The sequence below is a fragment of the Cervus elaphus genome, chromosome 3 (genome assembly GCF_910594005.1).
Source record: "Cervus elaphus chromosome 3, mCerEla1.1, whole genome shotgun sequence".
NCBI classification, from domain to species: domain Eukaryota; kingdom Metazoa; phylum Chordata; class Mammalia; order Artiodactyla; family Cervidae; genus Cervus; species Cervus elaphus.
Window position 1 is genome coordinate 25,945,456 of NC_057817.1, and position 21,537 is coordinate 25,966,992.

Genomic DNA, 21,537 nt, shown 5'->3' on the forward strand with positions numbered 1-21,537 from the left:
AGGGAGTAAGAGAGAGAGAGGTCTGGCCTCAAAAATATTTCAGTCTTTGGGGGTCTGGGTTTTTAATACCAGAAGATCCCTTCCCCTCCCCTCATCCCATCAGACGGTGGCTGAATCAGACGGCTTGTATCTCTGGAATTTGGTATTAGTTGACCAGAATCTTACTGGCATAAACAGATTTCTCTGTCTAGGACTCTCCAGGGAGGACCGAAAGACCTCTTGCCCCCTGAGTCCCTTAGCCTTCAACCCTTTATTTTGGGGAGTGGGGAGTCCAATGAAGACTGTCCTTACCCGGCAGTGGCTGGAGTGAGGGACTGTCCACTCAGCGGGTCCACCCCCACCCAAGCCAATGACCTAAATTATAAGGGCAGGGCAGGCAGCCCAATTGCCAAGGTGAAGCTGAGAGGGCTTGAAACAGCCAGAACAGAGGCTGGAGTAAGTGCAAGCAGGCTGGGTGACAGTGATGGCTCTGTGCTGGCTGAATTTGAATTTCAGACTGTGGACTCAGGCTGCTTGCCTTATCAGTCCCTCCACCTTTCCCTTCTCTCCTCTCCCCTAGGCTTAAGCTCCCTTATCCCCCACTCTCAGGCTTCTTCCACCCAAGTCCTCTAGACTGCCTTGAGCCTCACATCCTTCCCACCCTGTTTGCTTTCTAGTGCTGGGTGCTGAGTACTAAGGGTTGACCATGAGAGGCATATGAGATCAGAAGGAATCACATTGCCTCATCCTTAGCCCCAGCCCCTGGTTGAAAAAGGCCTAGTTGCTGGAGGGGAATGGCGGGGGGCAGATTTTTGATCTGGGCTCAGCCCAGGGCCAGGAGGAAGAAGATGGACGAGTGGAGGAGAAGATGCTTTCTTCCCATTGGGACCCTGGCATCTACCAGCCCACTTTGTTTGGAGCCAATGTTCTCCCAAGGGCATTCTGCTCTTCTTCCTCCTCCTCCTGCTCACCTCCCCACTTTCACCTGCCCTCCCAGCCCAGCCAGCCCTCTCAGGTCCTCCACTTCTCTCCATGTGAGTGCTCCCCAAACCCAAGTCAGATCAGTGGAGGAAACCTTTAGTAGAATATTGCAAAAGGCTAAGGAGGGGAGGGGTAGAAAACAGGGGTACGATGGGGAAAAATCGAGTCAGTCATTACAGCTTCAAATATTTTTTTCTCCATTTTTTTAATTATGACTCACGTATACAATACAAAGTACTTGGACCAGAAACAGAGCTGCTGCCGGGACACAAAATCTACATTCATAGCTGGACATAAAGACGAATGACCAAAAATTATTATTATAGATATATTTTTAACGTTGTTTTTCTTTCGAGCACATTGCATAAACAGAGAATTCAAGACAGTTAACTATACATTCAGTGCAATTTAGTTCTACTCTACTGGGGTTAGAAGCACAATAAAAGCGCACAGGACCGGCGGGCTAGGCAGTCTCAGTTGTTGGGTTTTTCTTAGTGAAATAAGCAGCAACAAACGACAACAAAACCGCATTACAAATACTCTCAAAGCAGGATTTCTTCCTATAGGTAGTGATAAAATACGTTGGAGGTTTCTTTTTTTTTTATTTTAAATTTTTTCTCTTTTTTTCTCCTGTATTAGGATTTTTTTTTAATTTCTCTCTTTTTTATTTTTTCAAGATTATTGCAGGTTCCCTTTAGGTAGTATGTTAAAGATTTACTATGATTATTATCAGTATTATTATTATTTTCATGATTATGGCGATTTCTGAGCGCCTAATACCAGTGCAGCTCAGAGGAAGCTGGGCCCAACAACAGGAATTAGACAGCTGAAGGGGAGGAAGGCATGGGCCCGAGTGACCATGGGATGGCTAGGTAGGATCTGAGCGGCAACTGCAGGCGCCTTTCTACCCCGTGAAAAGGGAGGGGGGAGGGGGAGACCCCCGTCTCCTTCAGGTTTCCATCAGGTTCCTAGAGAAAGTCAAGGGGGTCTAAGTGGGGACCCCCAGGTAGGGAGAGGGGATATTCCTTGCCATCATTTTTAAAATGTCTTTGAACATCTTCCCTTTCTTTCCCTTCCTTCCTTCACTTTTTCTTTCCTTTGGGGAAAAAAGTCAATCTAAGACACTAATCCTAGCATGAAAACAAAGCCACGAGTCTTCTTCCGCATTTTGAGGGGGCTCCCCTCTAAAATAAATACCAGAGAAGCAGGGAGGTCACAGTGTGGCAAGAAGGGGCCGGGAAAAGGGGAAAGGGGGCCAGGTCTCAGACCTTAAAATCCAGGCAAGACTAGGAAGGGTGGGGGTAGGGAGAAGTGTGTGTGTTGGGGCAACGACTGAGACAGAGACTTGGAACTTTTCGCTGTGTCTCAGTCTCCCCCCTCCAGCCCCCAAACAAATAAAGATGGGGGGAAGTCCAAAGGTAATAAAACCAGAGCTGCAAGTATCTGACAGGTAGTTAGAGTTGTGAGTGTCATTCTATTCTCTATAAAAGCAAATGACAGTCGTAAACTTCTCAATTTATCTGCTACCATAAAATGAAACTTCAAGGGAGTTGCTAAAGGAGGGGGGGGGGATGTCTCTCTTTTTCGCTCAGTCCTTGTTTTCTTCCTTTTCCTCCTCTTCTTTATCCTCTTCCTCGTTTCCTTCCTCCTCCACCTTCTCCTCATCTCGGGCTCCGGGCAGTTTATCCTTGTTGTTCTCCTTTTTCCACTTCATCCTTCGGTTCTGGAACCAGATCTTCACTTGTCTCTCGGTCAGTCCCAGGGCATGAGAGACTTCAATCCGACGCTTTCGTGTCAAATAAGGATTAAAGAGAAACTCCTTTTCTAGTTCCAAGGTCTGATACCGGCTGTAAGTTTGCCTTCCGCTGCGCCGCCCCGGAGCTGGACAGAACAGAAGCCCAGTCTGGTTATGTTTGGGTAGGGGCTTGGCTCTCCCCTGTCACTCTTCCTCCCCTGAAATCCCCCCCTCTGGTTTCCCCAGTTTTCCTCCCTCCTGCGGAAAAGGCTGAGCAGGCAGGGGCAGGAAAGTTTGGGGGGTTTGTTTTGGTTTAGCTTCACCTTGGGAGGTAGGGTGGGGGTGGGGGCAGGGACTAGGATCTGTCTGGAAAGTGGGGGCTGGAAGAGGCCAAGGGAGCACTGCAGAGTGCCCCCAGGCCTGCAGTTCCAGGAAACTGGCCCTTGCAGCTTTGTTTACAAGTGCAGAGGGGCATTGGGTGAGCAGGGCTGGGGACACAGTCTGTTTCCAAAAGGAAGGCAAAAGGGCTGGGGGTGAAGAAGTGGGGCTCTGCTCACTGCCCCTCTTCGGATCTCTCTGCCTCATGCCTTGCAAGGAGGAAAAATAATTGATCTCCTGGAATGTATCACTGCTTGGCCTGATTGCTAACTGGAGATCAGCAAATAAATCACGGGCCATCCTCGCTGGAACTTGTCGCTTTCTAGCTTCCCCTTTTACTTCGAAATTGGGCGATGAGGGGCCACCCTTGGAGGGGCTCATGACCTGAGCTGCTCTGAGGGTCTCAGGAAGACCCCACAAGCCTTTGATGCGGGGTAGCTTGGCAAGGGTCTTCTGGACCTCAGAGCCCTCTAATCTACATGGCCTCCCTCCTTTTCAGGACTCTTTTCTTCCCCCCCTCCTCTCTGACTCCCTCTCTTCTCTCCAACTGAAGGAAGTAGAGCAAAGTTGGGGTGGTGGCCCTAAGGCTAGTTCTCTGAGAGGAGGTGGTGGGTACCCCAGAGAAGCAGATCACCTGTTCTTGGGGTCCTGCCACCCCCTGACCCAGCCAGGGGAGGGAAGCAGGGGTCTTCATCCCAAGACAGCCTGGCCACTGTCCTGGACTGGGGCTCTCTGCCTTATGGAGAAACTGGCTTGCTCCAAAGGCTGATAACCTCAGGGTCCCCTGCTCCTTCCCAGCCACCTCCCCAACTTTGACTAGAGATGGTGAGAGAAAGAGACAGACAGAGAAAGAGGAGGAGAGAAAGACAGACAGACTGACAGAGGTGGAGAAAACGTTTTTTTAACCCTTTGCACCCAGATACCACCTTTTCCCCCACTTTTACCCCAATCCCCCAAATCTCCCAGACAAGCCCGGTGCCCCACCCCCAGCTGAACCTCCCAACCTCCAGAAACCCACTCAGGCCCGGGGGTGGGGCCCGAGAGAGCCCCAAGCCAGGAGGGAAAGCGAGGGCAGACAAAAAGGAGGCGAGGGAGGGGGGGAAGACCCCGGAGCGCGGGAGACCAAGGGGGAAAGAGAAAAGGCTTCTCACCGTGGGGTCTCATCCATGGAAACATGAGGCTGGGAGACGAGTTTTGATTTAAGTGGCCTTGTCCTTCGCTACTGTTAGTGTTGGCGGAGGATTTACAGTCGGGATATTGCACCACGCTCGCCTCTTGCTGAGCCCCATAAAGGGACTGTCTGGGGAGCGCCTCGTAGCCATAGAATTTGGAGGCGTCTCCGTGGCAGCTCAGCGAGCACGGGTTCTGCTGGTAGCCCGAGTTGGAGATGCCCGAGGTGCCGTGGTGGAAGAAGTCTTGGACGTGGTGCGAGGCGTGCTGGAAGCCGGGCGCCGAGCCGCCGGGCCCGTACACCAGCGCATGGCTCCGGCCCACGCTCTGCGGGAAGCGGCAGTCGTAATAGGCCGGCTCCAGGGACTCGCCGCCTTTGTACTTGGAGAACAGGGGGTTGACGAAGTAGGAGCTCATGCTGGGCACATGAAAACCCGCCGCCCCCTCCCCTCTGGCTCCCGACTCCCCCGCCCGGGACCCCCGAAACTGCCCTCCCCCCGGGAGCGATCCCCAGGCCGGCCGGCTCCCCGGGGCGGCGGGCCGGGCTGGGCAGGTGGGGGGCGCCTGGGTGCCGGCGGCCGGCGGGGCGGCGCAGCTCCCGGGCTGGGCGCGGGCGGCGGCGGGCAAGCGGGCGGCGGCGGCGGCGGCGGCTCTCTTCACTGTCGGTAGGTAGAGCTCGCGCTCCCGCACTTAGCTCTTTCCTTTAACAGCCCAGGCGAATTCCTCAGACTCCCGGCGGTGGCGGCGCTTACACGCGATTCGCGTTCATCAATCCACGACATGAAGACAGGCGAGAGGGAGAGAGAGAGAGGGAGAGAGAGAGGGAGAGAGAGAGAGAGAGAGAGAAGGAAGGGAGGGATGGCGGGCGGGGGGTAGAGGGGTTCAGGGCTGGGGGGACCTGGAAGAAGGGGAGGGGAGGAAGGGGGAGGGATGGGGGTGTGGTATGTGGGGGGTGGTGGTGAGCCAGCCCCAGCTAATGGCTAGGGCCAGCTTTTCCAAGGTGCGCATTCAGATTTGAAGGTGCCTCTCCTCCCTTCTCTTTTCCTCTCAGAGAGAGAGGTACCTGAGCCAGCAGGTCAACTCAGGTTACCTCAACAGGTATAAGACCCCCCGAGGGGGGCTGAATGCCAACAAGAGAGCAGTCCCCTAACAACCAAAGATGGGCTCCCCAGGGGGTCCTTAAGTCTGGGGACTTTGAGGAGGAAAAGCACATCTTATCCCCAGACGCTTCAGCCATCAGAATCCTCTTGCCCCTATCCAGCTGCCCTGTCCCCCCTAGATTCTTAAGATCCCTTGTCAGCTGGCTGTGGGTAGTGGAGAGGGCCAGAGGGGAGGGCACTCCACATACCAAGTCAGGGCTGCACTGCCCCTTCAGACACCAGCTCATGCCTCAGGCAGGAAGCCCGGGCAATGGCCACGAGCTTGCTGGAGGCTCTGAGAGCAAAGCCGCTGGTAGGAACAGGAGAGGGCAGCTGTGGTTCTCTGGCTTCTGGCTGGGCTGATCCAGGAGGTTGCTTCTTAGGAGACCCCTTGTATCTGGGTTGGAGGAGTCTAAAGCAGGCCTCTTACTTGTCCCCACATACCCTAACCCCATAGGAAATGCCAGTTTGGCCTGGAGGGGCCTCCTGGCTTCACCGCATCTCCCCCACCCCAACTTCCCCAGGCAGGCTGCCCAGGCCAGGATGTGGATGGGAACTGTCAACAGACACTCTTTAAATATTTACCCACACTTCTCTGGGGGGTTTCCCCCATCCCCAAGACTGGGTAAATTCAAGTTAATGCTAATGGATAAAAGACCCTTATCCCATCAGCACCCTTCTCTGGCCATAAACATGTATAGTTACATGGGCTGAACACAGAAAAGGGAGAAAGAGAGCTGTGGACACGTGTGCTCTGTGCAGGTGAATGAAGAAGAAGAATGATTTTTCTGGTCCTCCCCCTCCACAGTATGTGAGGGCAATGCGGGGCCATACTCAGGATCCACGCATACTGTATGTGCTCCCTTCCACCACGAACAACATCAAATGCACACCCACTCGACTATCAGAAAGCACCCCTGACACTTCACAGAGGCTGTGCACACTTGTGCACACCCAGGCATATATGAAAATAAGACCTGATAAACACACATGCATCTTTCGCTCTTTGCGTCATAAAAAAAAAAAAATTGCTACCTATTTTCCTTCCACATCTTGGGGTTTCAGGGTTGGATGAGGAAGGAGGCAGTTAGAAAATCAGATCTTTTTCTTCACTATCCATCCGAAGCCCAGCTCTAGGGATGAAGGAAGAAATGAAAGCGCAGGGGAGGACGATGCAGAGAGAATGAGTCTCCCCTTTTGTATCTAAATAGTTGCTGGGGAAATAGTCACTCTCAGCCACATTCCCAAAGGAGAACCACTGGGGCCCCAGCAAGAGATCAGGATACCCTGAATTTGGAAGAATCCACCCCCATCTGAATAAGGTGGGGACTGCTCCAACTCTGAGACACCACACCTATAGCTCTGACCCTGGAGCCGCACGAGGGGAGGGTCAGAGGGCCGTGCCAGGGCTGCAGGCTCCAGGGCAGATTTCCTCCACTACCAGGGCACGCTGCAGCCTTGGTGCAGGCTCTGCCTTCTCTGAGCCTGCTCTGCGGGTACTAAGCTGACAGACTCTGGACTCCCAGCTTCTAGGTCACTGGGGACTGTCATAAATACTTTCCCCCTTTCCCTTCTGGAAAGCAGAGGCTGGACAGGCCGTATCCGCTCTGGGGCCTGAGCCCTATCTTTTAGGGGATGGGGGGATATCTCAACATTTTATGGGCCAGCGAAAACCCTGCCACAGAGCTATCCTTCCGGGCCTTTGTGTCTTGGAATGCAACTGTCCAGAGTGTGCTGCTGCCTGCACCGCCTGCTCTGAGAGCCCACCAGTCCCCAAACCCTGGCTGGACTTGATTTCCCCTTTCGAGGGTCCCTCGCCTTTTCTCTCTTTAGTTCATTTGATCGTTTGTTTTCTACATGTATCTGGTTGATTTCGCTCCTGGAGCCTGGAAATAAAGGAACCGCAAGCAGCCATCCTTGCTGGGGCGTCTCCGTCCCTCGCCCCGAGGCCTGCACCGCCCTCCTAGGTATCGTGGATTTATGTTCGTTTGTCCGGGTCATTCTGCCTTTTCGTGTTAATTACGCGCTGCCTGCTTCGTGCTTATCTCCTCCGCAAAGCGATTATTTTCAACGCCCGCCCTTCTGAGCCTCCCGAATCTGCTGGCAGAGCGTGGGCCCGTCTCCTGCCGCCACTCGCGATTTATTTACACCTCGCAGGTGAGAGGATTGATTTGCTCAGAGCCAGAGGGGCCGGGCTGGGCCGGGGTGGCCGGCCTTCTAGTCGCTGCTCCTCGGGGCCGGGCCTCAAATGTCAGTGCGGCCAGGCCGGCTGGGGGCACCGCCGCCGCCTCTAACATTGAGCAACAGCGCCACCTCGCGTCCACTTGCTCCAATGCAGTTCGGCCGGGGAAAAGCCAGCAGCTAAGAGCAAGCAGGTCCCCAGGCTTGACCCAAAGGTGGGAGGTGGGGGGAAGGAGTTACCAAATGAATGCGCCCGACAGGGGTACCCGGAAGGGATTCCCCCCTCCCCAGGAGCGCTGTTCTTTTGTTTTCTAAATCCTCGAAATAAACCTTGTCCAAGGTTTTATACTATTTTCTCTCTTTGTCACCCTCCCTTCCCACATTAAGAGACACTGTGCAAAAGGAACTGCCGCGATTTTCCCCGCAACCAGGCGCATTTCTGGCCTCGGAACACCGCGCACACAGACGCACGCACCGAAGCTCCCGCAACCGCCTTCCCGTGGAGCGCACCCTAAAATCCTCGCTCCTCTTACCCTGCCGCTGGCTCCGTACCGCCTATTCCGCCGCCGCCTGCAGGACGTTGGGGTGGGACTCTGGCTTCTCCCGGGTCTTTGCCCCCTGGTTTGTGGCCCATCCCTCTCTCACGCGCGCTCTCTCTCCACCTCTCCCTCCCAGCCAGTGAGGTCCTGTTCTCCGTGGGCCATAGACAAAACATTCCTATAATCCGATTTCAAAGGAAAGAGTGTCCACCTTATTTAAACCATAAAACAATTAAGCCCAGACGTCTAGCCAGCTCCGCGCTGCTGTTTTGTTCGGCCCCATTCAGAATCCAGCGCAGGGAGACAAACAGCGCCATAAAAGTGGCATTTCGGGGCCTCGGAAATGTACCTACCCTCTGCCTTCCCAAGTGGAACAACTTTTAGGGTTTTGTGATTCTGACAAAGGAGAAGAGGAGAGGTGGGAGGGGAGGATTAGGGCAGGGGGGCGTTTGCAAGCCCCTCTTTCGTCCCCAGCTTTCGTTTCTTTCCCCAGATGTGTGTCGTGTTGTTGTGGTTTGAGTTCACAAATGACAATAAATAAAAATCGAATCCAATCCTGACCTGCAGGCTGGAGGCTGAGCTGGTACTGAACCGTGGGCTGGACCGCATGGGCCTGCTCTGGATCCCACGCTCTGGTCAGGGCCCTCCTTCCTGCCCAGAGCCAGACCGGCTCGGGCGGGCCGCAGGAAGCAGGCCGCGCTGACGGACGGACGAGGGGAGGCGACAGGGCCTTGGAGCAGGGGCGGGGTGGAGGCCCGGAAACACCGCCGAGCTCGGGCCGGGAGAGGAGCTTGAGTCCCCGCGGTCAGGACCGAGGGAGATGGGTGGGTGCCTTGTCCTCCGCGCGGGGTGCAACTGAGGCCGGGGTCCCAGAGGAGGAGCGAGGTAGCCAGAAAACTACAGGCAAAGCACCTTTCAAAAGGACCAAGAAAACAATCGCTTCTGGAATTGGGAGGTCTCTTCTTAAGCGGGAAAGAGGAGGGGTGCCTCAGCGACTGGGAAAACCAAACCGCGACTTCTGATTGTCTCCCTCAAAATATTATCAAAAAGAAAACGTTCACCTCTTCCCACCTTCCTCCAGCCCCTGAAACTGGACTATTTAATAGGAGGAGCGGGTAGGAGATTCAAATGATGGGAAGGGGCTGGTCCCTACAAGTGCCTCACCAATCCTGTAAGGTGATGCCATGGGGGGAGCTGCTTAGGAATTGGGGTCCCCAATTATTTTCTTTTACGGTGGTATTCCCCAAGTATTCAGAGCAACACCCTGCACCCTCGCCAGAATGGGCAGCCTGAGATATTAAAGGGCTATATTTCAAGCAGTCTGAGTTTAATAGTTTCCAGATTGGGGGATTTCCGAGAAAGGGGGCGCTGGGCCGAAGCATACCCGGCAGCTTGAGTCTGCTTCTGATTAGCAGATGAAAACTGGTGGTTTTGGGGAAGGCGCTCCCTCGGGGTGCTAGGCAGTCAAACATCCCCACTGGGCTGTTGTTACACACACATATTCCCCAGTCTTTGCCCCTGGGGTCCCACAGCCACCAGAGAACACCCCACTTCTGGCTAGCCCCTGGCCAGCTTCCCTTGGCCCTAGCCTCGGGATCTCCTAGAACTACTGTGATTGCTCAGCATAACCACTGTCACCCCCAGATCAACATTCAAACTTCACCCCCAGATCAACATTCTAAGCACCAGAGAGAGAGAGGTTGAATAGACTAGAGAGAACTAGGAGATGGAGAGAGGAACTGAGAATACACTGAGAAATAGAAACTAAATCCAATCTTGATTGCATTGGTTTTGCCATCTTTCTTCTCTCTCCCTCCTTTCCTTCCTTTTCTTTCTTCCCTCTCTACTCTCTCCCTGCTCTCTCTCTGCATCTTCTTTCACTCTCAATGCCCAGTGCCTGTCCAGTTCCCTGAGGCCTGCAGGGCCTTCCTCTTCATCCTTCACCGCACACCCTCTTTAGCAGCCTCCCCCCCACCAAGACACCCCTCAAAGCACCGATGCAGCCAGGCAAGAATCCAGCCCCGGCCTGCACCCAGCACGCAACCTTCATCTTTACCTATCTCTTCCCTCCGATCTCATGTACTCATAAATTATTACAATTAATTACAGCCAAGGAAAACCATTCATGCCGTACCCCCACCCCCAGGGACTCCATCGAGCTACCAGGAGACTCACAGGCAGCCAGCCAGGGCAGGCACAAGCTGCACCCGGGCCTCAGCAGCCTCCACCGCACCCCGGGAGCCTCTTAGCCCCATCACACCCTGCCTGGAGAGAAGTGGCGGGCACTTGCCCTTCTGAAGTAGAGGGAGCCCCTTGCCTGGCTCCCACCTCCCCTAAAGGATCTAAGCACTTGCCTCCTCCACGTCAGAAGCCTGGGAGCGACAAGGAGGAGAAATAATGAGAACTGGATGCAGTTGGGTTTCTGGTTTTTTAAGTGACTTCGATATATTAACACAGAGCTGTTCTACCATAACAAACAGAAGCACGTTACAGGACCGACTCTGAGGATGAGAGGAGACACTGCTATGTACATGCCAGAGGCGCCGGCCTGCGCTGCTGGACCCAGCCTGCGGCATGGTCCCCGGCCCTCGCCTTTTATCTCCTGGGCTGGGAAGCACACTTGTGTATGTTGTGTGTGTGTGCGTGTGTGTGTTTTTGTACAAAATCTGCACACAGAGCACCCCAGGCCCGGGGAACGATGGCCCGGACCAAATACAATACATGAAAAAAAATAGAAATATAGCGATTCAAGTACTGGCTTCTCTGAAGAAAGGAGAAAAAAAATCACATTTGTGTGTGTCATTTATTTCAGTTGCGCTGGGAGAAGAGAACGCGGTTTCTCTCCCCGCCTCCTCCTCCTCCTCGCTGGGTAGAACTAACTCTAAAACACCAATTTCTCAACACTGAACCCTCCCAAATCGCAAGAGTTTTCCTTTTCCCCTTCCCTTTTTTTTTTTTTCCTTTTTAAGCCGACTGGCTTTTCTCTATCTTGCTCTTTCCTTTTTCCTTTCAGTGCTGTCTCCCGCCTGGGCTGGGGTATTTTGTGGGTTTTTTGTTTTGTTTTTCCCTTGGCTGTGCGAGGCAGCAGGCTGGGGCAGGGTTTAGGATTGCTCCTTGTCGGTTTTCTCTTTATTCATCTTTTTCATCTTCATCCTCCGATTCTGAAACCAGATTTTGACCTGCCGCTCGGTGAGGTTGAGAACCCGGGCCACCTCGTACCGACGGTCCCTGGTTAAATACATATTGAAGAGAAACTCCTTCTCCAGTTCCAGCGTCTGGTACTTGGTGTAGGGGCAGCGCTTCTTCCTCGTGGAACGGGCGTGAATCCAGTTGGCCACGGGGTTGCCTGGAGGGCCAAACATAGGCAGGGGTCATTGGAGCCCCTTTCCAGCCCAGGACCCCTGCCACCCCATCCCCAGGCTCAGCCAGGCTCCCCAAACCCAATAATTGAACCTGAATTTGGACACGTTTTGCTTTAGGAATTCCCCCCTTACTGCTTTTGCGATCTCCCCCCTCCCTATCTTTCCCCTCCTTGGTTTCCAGCACCTAAAACTATAGGAAATCGAAGCTATCAAAGCCTCTACAGTCTGGTCCTCCTCAGCTTCAAGAGTAGTAATTCGAGAATATCCTCATAAAAAGTCCAAATTCCCAACCGTTTCATAGGCCCATAAACGCTTCTCTCTCTTGTTTTTTATTTTTATAGCGAGGTCTCTCTCCTCCCCACTTCCCTCCTCCTCTGCCCCCTCCCACCCTCCCAACCCACGACCAAGTCCTGAAATTTCAGCAGTTCTGTTTCCTGACCCTGAGAGTCCCCAAGCCCCTCACTACCCTCTCCAGCGCCCCATCTCCGCTCTCTCGGAATTCAACCCTGCTGAGGCGAATTCTCAGGGTGATGCCTGGATGGGAAAACACCTTCTCCTCTCCCCAGGGAGTTGCTGGTCTTGGGGACAGGCTCCCCTATATCTTAGCTTCCCTCTTTGGCTTCCAGTGCCCCCTCCTGCCAGCCCCAGGACAGGCTCTGCAGGAGCCAAGCCTCCAATTTCAGGTTTATGGGAGTAGCTGAGGGCAAGGAGGGAAGCCTTCAGAGGAGTATAATTAGGCCCTGGCCCCTGATGGGGCTGCAGGAAGTCCTGCAGCCCCCTCCTGGGTCTCCCCCAGACATTTCCTCACACCCAGGGGCTGCACCCCCTCCTCCTGCTGTTTCCCCTTCTATCCTCTTTCTGGCCCTGCAGCTCTCACCTGCCCCCCCCCAAAAAAAAACTACCCTTGTCTTTATCTGCAATACTCAGAAGGCTCCCCTTTCCCTGATTGGAGTGTGTGTGTGTGTGTGTGTGCGCGCGTGTGTGTGCAATTCTCTAATCTGGGGAGATGCTTCTCCCCACTCCTCATCCCTGACCCCCATTCCCACCCCTCTCTCCTGCAGACCCTCAGAAGAGGTCTCTCAAGTTTAAAGAGACTGGGACCCCTCTTCTCTCCCTCAACTCTGGAAGTCCTGATCCCTCCAAGTTCCCAGGCTGGGAAAGCACTCGGACCTCTCATCCAGGGTTCCTGGGGGAGAAGCCCATGGACCTTCTGTTTTATGAATCTCTAGTGGGGTGAGGACCCCCACACTGCCTGGGAGGTAGGGGTGGCTTTTCTCCTTGGGGTTATTTCCTCTCTATCCCCAGTGTCCTCCTCATCTCTCCCCCATCTCATCCCAAAGCATAAAATGAACCTCGCCCCCACCCTATCCCCTGGCCCTGTCTGCATTTCTTCGAAAGTAGTGACTGAGCCAAAAAGCCTGGGCTGGGGGTGTGGGGGCAGGGGTCTCATCAAAGCCAGTTCCTGGGAGAGAAGCCCCCCTCAGCCTTCTCCCAACCTGGCTCCCTGGGCCCCCTTCTCAGACCTTCCTGCCCCTGAAAGCTCCCCAAGGTAATTCGCTTTTATTGAGTCCTCGCCCTCACCCCTCTCCCGCGCTCCCTGCGCCGCTCCGAGGGGCTGTAATCCGCTCCCCCCGCCTGGCCTCCCCTCCCCTCCCGCGCGGGTTGTAAAGGAAAATTGCTCCCAACTTACTGGGGTCCAGGTCGGCCTTCTCCTCTTTGTGCTTGCTGCCGGCGAGGGCGTCCGCCTCGGGCGAGGGCAGGGTCTGCGGGGCGCGGTCGCGCAGCTCCCCGGGCGAGCCGTACATGTAGTCCGGGTAGCTGCGGCCGTCGCCCGGGCCGCAGTCGGCGCGGCGCCCGGGGTAGGCGTCCGGCTTGAGGGCGTAGTGACGGCCCCCGGCCGGGAAGCTGGGGAAGGAGACGGCGCCGGACAGCGGCTCGAGCCAAGTCCGCATGTAGCGCGTGTCGGCGCCGAGGTGGGGCTGGGGGCCGTACGGGTGGTAGACCACGGACGACTGCGAGGGCACAGGCGCCCACGACGTGCTGAACACTGCCGGCTTGGGCGCGAAGCTACAGGACGGAAAATCGCTACAGTCCGGCACCAAACCGCTGGGTCTGGCGGCGGCGGGGTGAGCCCCTGTGGCCGGAAACCTGGACGCTAGGAGGTCTTCATTGTCGTGAGAGATGAGCGAGTCCACGTAATAGTTACTGATGGGCCCCGTCGCCGACATCGTAACAGGGTTTTACATACATAAGATTATTGTATGAACTGTATATGTACTTTTTATCTGCTCACAGAACAATCAAGGCAGGTAATTATTTTTCCAGCCTTTTCCCCGCAGCTCATTGGTTCCCCGGCCCCCACGTGATCGTATTTACCCAAAAATACGGCGCGGATCAATGCGCAGGGGCTTTTTTTCCTGGCTTTTTTTTTTTTTCCTTCTCCCACCCCCTTCTCTCTGCTGATCCCCGCGACCTGCGTTTTCCTGGGGGTCCGCAACTCTGGACCCACGGACCCGCCGCCCCCTCAGGACAACTCGCATCTCAGCACAGAAGCCCCTGCCCGTGTCCACCCATAAGCAGATGGCCTCCGCCCCCACCCCCGGGAGGATTTCTTAATGGGGTGCCAATGCCAGTCCCCGAAGCCAGGGTTCCCGGACCCTCGGGGCTGAGCTGGGCGCTGGAACCCCGCAGGGGCGGAGAGGCCGGCCGAGGTAGGTGGAGGAACTATTTCTTGACGTAATCCGTCTCTGTCGGTCCCGACGCTCCCGCAGTCTCTGCGCGAGCCGAGATCAGCGATTGTCAGTTCGGAACGTGGCTTTTAAAAATGCGTTTTTAAATAGTGTGTATGTATGTATTTCTTTCTGGAGCAGCAGCAGCGAGGGAGGGAGAGTGGGAGGGGACTGGGGAAGCTGGGGTGGAGGGAGGGAAGGAGGGAAAGGGGAGCGTCCTTCTGCCACTGGCCAACTCAGCCCCCCAAATCTGGGGTAGGGGAAGCTTGGGGAAGGTGGCCCAAGGGTGGGAGGGGTAGGACCTTGGGACCTGATACACCTCTGTCACCAGAAGTCCTCTCTTTCCTTTGGCACAGATATGCAACCGTCTTTATTTTAAATTTATTGTCTGTATCTTTATCTTTCTTTGCCAGCCTGAAGAAGTAGAGGAGAGATCTACACAACTTCAGTGGGGTGTCCCCGTCCCGTCTTCCTGTTCGCCCTCTTTTGCCCCCAACTCCATCTCTGAGACATCCTATCCTCCCCCCCCAAAAAAGAAGTCACTCCGGGGCTCTGTCTGCAGAGAGCCAGGGTGAGAGCGGGCAAGGCGAGAGAGCGACCTCGGTCGTGGGCAAGTAGCTTGTTTTTACGTCCTTCAATAAAATTTTTATGAGGATCATTTGATTGTTCATAAATGTGTCTTTCATTAAATAAAATTGTAGGCTGTTTTTGGAACGAAAAAAAGCTATGAAGGAATGGGAGAAAGCAATTTCTTTGGAGTCAGACACAGGAATTCTGGAGGGGGCAGTGTGATGGTAAGGAAGATCACACAACTTGGATTCCTACCCCCCTCAGTAAGTTGGTTGCTACCCTCCTCCTTGAATTTGGGGTTCGTTGCCCAGTCCTCTGCTTTCCATCAGACTGTCCCATGGTGGTTTAGCAAAGGTGGGCAAAGGCAAGCAGGAAATTCTCAGTGTGGGTGCAAGAGAGGGGCAGGGAAGTTGGTGGGGGTGGGGGAGAAGAGCAGGTGATATCCCCAGAGACACAGGCGTCCTAGGCAGGGCAGAGTGAATTTGAAGGAGGGGTGCAATTTCAGGGTCAGCAGGGAATAGTCCAGTTTGCGCCAAGAGAAACAGGCAGGAGCTGAGGCTAAGACACAGGCTCTGAGGCAGCAGGGAAGGACAAGGTTTCTCAGACTGGAGATGCCTGCTCTTCTCTCCCATTCCTGTCCTCAGGAGGGGACCAAACACCAGGGATGGGGGGGTGGAGGCTGCTTTTTTCCTGCATCTCTGTCAACCTGTCTCCTCTAGGGAGGAGAAGGGCTAGAGAGAGGTGTTCCAGAGACTGTAGTGTGTGTGTTTGGGAAGGGGGGGGGTAAGGAAAGTTGAGGGGGAAGGGTCTGTCTGCAGCCTGCAGCACCGACCCCAGCCTGCCAGGCCCCCACCCCAGTCCCTGCTCCTCCCCTTCTCGGGTTCTCTCCTTTTCGGTCTAGCGGGGCTGGGATTTCGACGCATGGGGGGGACGTGAGAAGTACCCGGCTGGGGAGAGGCGACCCGGGGCCTCAGCCCCTTCACCCTTATCTCTGATTATCTTCTCCTCCCCCCGACTGGACTGGTTTTGGAAAAGCCAAATTACAGCAAGAAACAGAATATCTCTTTGGCCTTGATGGAGTTGGGTTAGCTGTCAATCAAAAATTCTCCCTCACTAGTTCAAGGAAAAGACTGGAGGTTACCGTCCCCCTGCCTAGGCTTCCTCCAAATCCCCAGCGCCATCAGCACCTCCCCCCAGCCCTGGCGGCGGGGGACCCTGCCTGGTTCTTGGGTGGCTGCTGGCAATGCTGAGCAGAGCCGCGGAGCGTTCAGAGGGCCCGGGGCCAGACTGTGACCAAGAGGACATCAGGGGACAGAGCCTGAGAGAGACTGAGCCCGAGACAGCCTGAGACAGCAAGACTGAAGCACGGCGCCAGGTCCCCAGAGAGGAAGGGAGGAAGGAAGGAGGGAAGGAAAGAAGAAAACGGATTAGAATAAAAGAAAGGGAAGACAGACAGAAAAGAGGGGAGGCAGGATGAAAAGAGAGGGAAGAGCAGGGAAAGGAAGGCATGCAGAGAGAGTCGGAGGAAGGGCAGCGACAGGCAGGCAGGACGGGGCAGGGCGCGGGCTGGCCGAGCAGCCGTGGCATTGTGCAGCCCGCTGGCTGGCCAGGCCTTTGCCGCGGGACCGGCTCTGGGCGCGGCGGCCACTTCTGTCCGGACACAAAGGAGGAAGAGGCCTCCTCTCCTGCCCCTCCCGGGCGACCTGCTGGGGTGGGGACACCAGGCCTCTAGGATATAGAACCCTATCTCGGCCCAGGCAGCTACCCAGGCAGCTGGGAGCTGAGCCACGCTCTCATCAAGGAGCAAAGAAGACAGGACGAAGGAGGTTTCAAGCCCGCCGGCTCCTCCTTTTCGTCTTCGCCAGGGGACAGGGCCCATCTGCCCCTACCTCAGTCTTCCTAGAAGGAAGCTGCCCCCACAGCCCCTCTCCTATGGGCTTCTACTATTTGGGAAAGCCCCCCAGACACAGTGGCTGTAAACAGATGCCCCTTTCTCTCCTACCCAGCTTGGCCACCACCTTCTTTTCAACTCTTGAGCAGCCTGCCCACCCTGCCTGCCCACCCAGCAGAGGCAGCAGCAGTGGGGCAGCCAGGATCACCAGGCCCACGCTCTCTGCTGCCACCAAATTCCCTGTGAAACTGAGGGGAGGTTGTCGCCTTCATTTCAGAGCATGAACTCAGGCCCTCCCACTCAGACATAGACACAACTGTGGATCTGGAAGCAGGCCTCACCCACAGCCCCCTCCCCACCAATGCCCCATTTTGCCTGGGCCTTGCTAAGAGAGGCAGCCTGGGGGAGGGGGGCTGGAAGAGGCTGAGAATCCCTGAGTTCACCAGGCCACCAGGCCGAGGTCCCTCGGGTTCCACAACTACATGTGGACGGTACCCCCATCCTCTGCATTTGGAGGTGGGGTGGCAGGTCAGGGCTCTGAAGCAGACCCTAGGGCTCTCCCCAAATCCAGACCTGGAGGTGTCAGGGCACCAAGGATGTGGGAGCACCAAGAAGGAGGGGCTTGTCTTCCCAGGTTCAGTTATGCCTGCTGAATCTCCTGCCAGGTTCCCAGACTCCCTCTCACCCCCACCACTCCCTTCAATTTTCCTCATCACCGATGGGGAGCCCGAGGTACTGGAGGCCACTGGGAGTCCCTGTTGGGAGATGGGAGGACTCCAGCTTTAGCTAGCAGCTGTGCATTCACTGTGGTTCTTAGAGCTCTCTTCTGACCCCAAAAGACAGCACTGGGCAGAGGAGAGCCCCCTCAGGGGGAGGAGCACCCTGACTACATCACCTCAGACCTGGACAGCTGGGATCACAATCAAGCTAGCACCACCGTGGGCAGGACAGACAGACAGAAAGACAGGTTAGACTGATCCCCTCCCCTGGCCCTGCACCTCCCTTTTAGTGATTTAAATTCCCTCCGGTTCAATCCACACCGTCAAGTTCGGATTATATTTAAAACAGGCTTTCCCCGGTCCGCCAGCAGGTCATTCCCGCAGCCGCAGGCAGGGCGCCCGCTCCCGGCTCGGCAGCACCCGCCTGCGCGGAGGAGGCCCTGCGTGCTCCATTTGCTTTCGTTTTCCTTCTCCCCCTGAAATGGGCTCAGTTCACCTCTCCGCTGCCCTCTCCTCCTCCCCGCCCCCTCCTTGGTTCCCCACTCCTTTCCCCCCTTTTCTCTCCTGATCCCTCTTTGTTGGGAAAAACACACCCACACACACAACTCCTCCTAGCTCAGGCCTGCGCTGGAAGCAGAAACTGAATTCTCCTGGCCCGCCGCGAGGAGACCAGCGTCCTGCCCCCACCCCAGGTGGGTATCCGGGATCCCTACACACCAGGAGTCCAGCCGCTAAGCCCAGCAGGAGTGAAACCCCCAGGGCCTGTGAACGTGGCCCTCTCAACGCCACGGCCTGCATTCCCTACGGCCCCCTGCCCTGCGCCCCGCAGCAAACGGGGCTATTTCCGCTCCCCCAACCCGATCTGGTTTCCCAGCCTGGGGAGTGGCTGGAGCAGGAGCGGCCCCAGAGCTAGGGGTGCTCTCTGCCTGGAGCCCCCCGTGGTCCTAGGTGCCTGGTTACCTGATCTTTGTGTGATGTACGTGTGATGTATGTCGCAAGGAAATTTGCAGTGACTTTGGAGCCCAGACTGAGGAAGCGGAGGTGGCGAAAGGAGAGACAATACGGTCGGAAGTACAATTAAGGAGCCAGAGCCGCTAGTCTCTTCCCCCGCCCTCCCTGCCAGACTAGGAGCTGTCTGGCCTCAAACCTCAGGGCAACCCGCGAACCTGGAGCCGGAAATTCAGCCCATGGCGGAGGGAACCAGAGGTTCTGGCGTCCAGAAAGCAGGAGGAAAGCGCCCTCCAACTTGGGCGCCCAGCCACCAGCCCCACTGAGTCGCCGAGAATCCAATGAATGAAAGTGCACATTCCGACGGATTTTTCCCGATTTTTTTTCAGCCTTTTGCTGGACAGCCTAGGGTTTAGGACGTCTCAGACGGACAGACAGACAGACAGACAGGCAAACCGCATCTCCGGAGGCAGACAGACTCACAACATGAGTGTGAGTCTGAAATCAAATACAGGTTCAACATTCCCCAGGCCTCTCTGCCAGGCCGGGCGGGCGCCGATCTCCCTACCTTCTCTCCCCTCCAGGGCGTCCGGCAGAGACCCGGAAGACTCGGTCCCTCTGGCTTGGTCCAATCCCGCCTCGGGAAGCGCCTTCGTTACCTGCTCCTCGGCTCCCCACGGCCACAGATGCAGGGCAGCCGCCTCCGCCGGGGGAGGGAAGCCCCGGCCACCGCAGCCGCCGCTGCCCGCCCTCCTTCCCTCCCTCCCTCTTCCTCGCCCTCCCTCCCTCTCTCCCTCCCTCGCGCGCCGCCGCTCGCGGGGCCCTCCCGCGGGCAACCTGTTCTGGACCAAATCCAGGTATCTCCGAAAGAGACAAAAAAGAAAGGACCTCTGATGTAGAAAAGAAAGAAAGACCCTGAACTGCATTTATTTTTCACGCTCTGACCATTGGTCGGCCTCAGTTCAGGCGTCCTGGGCCCGGCCCTGCGGCTGCAGAGGTGTGCAGGCCTGCTGCCTCGCCCACGCCGGCCGCCGCGCCCCGCGCGCTGCGCGCTCCACACTCTGGGCCGCCGCCCCCCGGCAGCCCAAACACCAAGCAGACCTCAAGGTCCTTCCTACAGACTCAACATCCGGTTGCCCGCCTCGCCGCTGGCCTCTCCGCCTGGGAGCCCGCTCCGCTCCATCTGCGGCCAAAGTCCTCACACAATCCACCTTGTCCGTGCTCTCGGGGCCCGGCCGGACACCCTTCCGAGCCAAGGCGCCCGCTGACCACCCTCGGGCCGCGGCCCTGCCCGGGGCTGCACACCTCCTCCCCTGCACGGGACCCACACAAAGCCCAGTGTCCCAACGCCCCCACCCGCAGCCTCCTCTCCCCGGCCCCGCTGCCCTTCACCTGTTCTCAAGAAGGGCCGCATCTCCGAGCCAGCCGAGGCCGGGCGGTGGGCCGGGCGGAGGGTGCCCGGGAGCCGAGGTCCCAGGGAGGCCACAGATGATCCGCCGCCTAAGCCGGAGCTCCCGCAGCCGGCGAGAGATCTCAGAGACCAAGGCTCTCCTTGGCAAGCTCTTGCCTTTTCCTCCTTCTCCCGCAAGTCTTAAACACTTACACGCGGAGAGTTCAGCTCTATAAATCCTGCTCCTCTTTCCCATATCATAATTAAAAAAAACCAGTAGGGGAGGTTTTAACTTTTATTGCGATTTCTGGAGTTGGGCTGCAGAGCATATATTAAGTTTACGCTTATGCGCTCTCGGCGGGGAGGGTCCTTTAAGAAATAAAAATCCATCTTAATATCCACAGACGAGAGAGATAATTTTTTCCCTCCTCTTCACGCTGTTTCTTTTGAAGACTCCCCTCCAGCGAAGCGAATAAATAATCACCATCGCCTTAGCCATGATCCACGGCCCCAGGGCCCCGCGGTGGACACTGGTCACCAGACTGGCCCTCACCTTGGCCCTGTGAGAATGCACTCCACTCCCCAGGATATTGGGGGGGGACACCCAGACCCATGGCTCTGTGGCCACCCCCCTATAAGCCCACCAGCTCTGAAATGGAAATTGGGGCTGAGAGACCCAAAGCGCAGAAGTCGTTCATTGGTAAATTTCGGCCCATCAGGGACACTGTCTCAAAGCCAGGCACTCCTGAGCACCCCGCCCCTGCCTGGGACTCCCTTCACTCCAGCTGGCCCTGGGCTTCTGACAGCCTGAAAACTCAGAGACTGCCAAGGGCTCCCAAACCAGGGAAGCCCTTGCCTGCCTCGCACCAGCTGGCCTTCCTCTCTGAAAACCTCCCCATTTCCCTGGGAGCCATAGGGCGATTTGAGCACTTCCTTCCAAGGGAAGAGATTTTTTTTTTCCCTTACAAAGGGTTGGGGGACAGACAGAAAGACAGACTGACAGTTTCAGCTGGGGAGAAGGCAGGCTCTATTACTATTCTCTCCTCTAGTCTCCATGGAATCTCTTTGTATAAGAGAGAGAAAAATACATGAGTATGCACAAAAATATATACAGGGGATCTGGGAGAGCCTGGAGGAGGCAGAGATATAGAAACAGAGACCCAGACACATGCAAGGTTCCATATATGCCCCCAGCAGACAACTGCGTGAATAAACTTCATGGATATACTGTGTTACAGGGACATGACTTTGTTTCCCTGTCTGAAAGTTTCTAATGTTTTAATAATCATAATAGTTCCAAAGTAAGAGAACCAAGAACCTGTCCTTTGCCTTTTGACTTTCTCTTTCCCAGTCTGAGAGCAGGGGTGTACCTCCCCATTTTCCGTGACCCTCCCCATTTTTCTCTGCAGGCAGAGAAACCTCTTTGGAGAGCCCTCTCTCTAGCAACCAGGACCAGAACTGAGGAACCAGAGGGGGCAAGGAGGGGAAGACGCTTTGTAAAGTTGCACATTGCTCAGATGCCCCTTTACTCCATGTCCTCCCCTCCTCCCCCTGGCATCAGCCAACAACCTCTCCAACAATATGATAATGGTGGGCGCTGGCAGCCTCCGTTCACCCAGACCTTTCCACACAGTGCAAAGACAAGCAGCTGCCTGACAGGCACAGACACAACAGACCAAGGCCTACGGGCAACAGACAGCTAGAAAGAGACCAGAGCCAGATTCTTGCCCTGATGTTTCCCAGTAGGGTGTGTGTGGGGGGTTTCTACTTGGACTTGATGACTTTCTTCTAGCCTACTAACACCCTAAATATGCCCTTCTCCTGGG

The 21,537-nt window shown here is 55.9% G+C and overlaps 2 protein-coding genes and 2 long non-coding RNA genes across 7 annotated transcripts; 2 read left to right on the forward strand and 2 right to left on the reverse strand.

The window, feature by feature from the left end:
* Positions 1-2,404: 2,404 nt before the first annotated feature.
* Positions 2,405-19,689, reverse strand: HOXC8 (homeobox C8). Of its 2 annotated transcripts, none has more exons than XM_043882138.1 (2): positions 18,890-19,689; positions 2,405-2,841 (listed from the first exon to the last, which is right to left on the reverse strand). In XM_043882138.1, exons 1-2 carry the CDS (start codon positions 19,245-19,247, stop codon positions 2,549-2,551), a joined length of 651 nt encoding a protein of 216 aa, XP_043738073.1. In that variant the 5' UTR covers positions 19,248-19,689; the 3' UTR covers positions 2,405-2,548. The 2 variants fall into 2 exon arrangements, with proteins under 2 accessions (XP_043738073.1, XP_043738064.1); XM_043882129.1 differs by lacking the exon at positions 18,890-19,689 and adding an exon at positions 4,225-5,082.
* On the forward strand, positions 4,853-10,382 carry LOC122680668. Of its 2 annotated transcripts, none has more exons than XR_006336748.1 (3): positions 4,853-4,908; positions 7,268-7,539; positions 7,951-10,382. It is a non-coding gene; the product is annotated as an uncharacterized LOC122680668 (long non-coding RNA). The 2 variants fall into 2 exon arrangements; XR_006336744.1 differs by lacking the exon at positions 4,853-4,908 and having other exon boundaries at positions 6,895-7,349; positions 7,441-7,539.
* On the reverse strand, positions 10,887-13,719 carry HOXC9 (homeobox C9). Its single transcript, XM_043882118.1, has 2 exons — positions 13,155-13,719; positions 10,887-11,448 (listed from the first exon to the last, which is right to left on the reverse strand). The coding sequence occupies exons 1-2, from the start codon at positions 13,690-13,692 to the stop codon at positions 11,204-11,206; spliced, it is 783 nt and encodes a 260-aa protein (XP_043738053.1). The 5' UTR covers positions 13,693-13,719; the 3' UTR covers positions 10,887-11,203.
* LOC122680654 lies at positions 14,039-19,043 on the forward strand. 2 transcript variants are annotated; one of them, XR_006336740.1, is made up of 4 exons: positions 14,039-14,175; positions 14,607-18,065; positions 18,711-18,813; positions 18,906-19,043. It is a non-coding gene; the product is annotated as an uncharacterized LOC122680654 (long non-coding RNA). The 2 variants fall into 2 exon arrangements; XR_006336741.1 differs by lacking the exon at positions 18,711-18,813 and having other exon boundaries at positions 18,906-19,035.
* Positions 19,690-21,537: the final 1,848 nt, after the last annotated feature.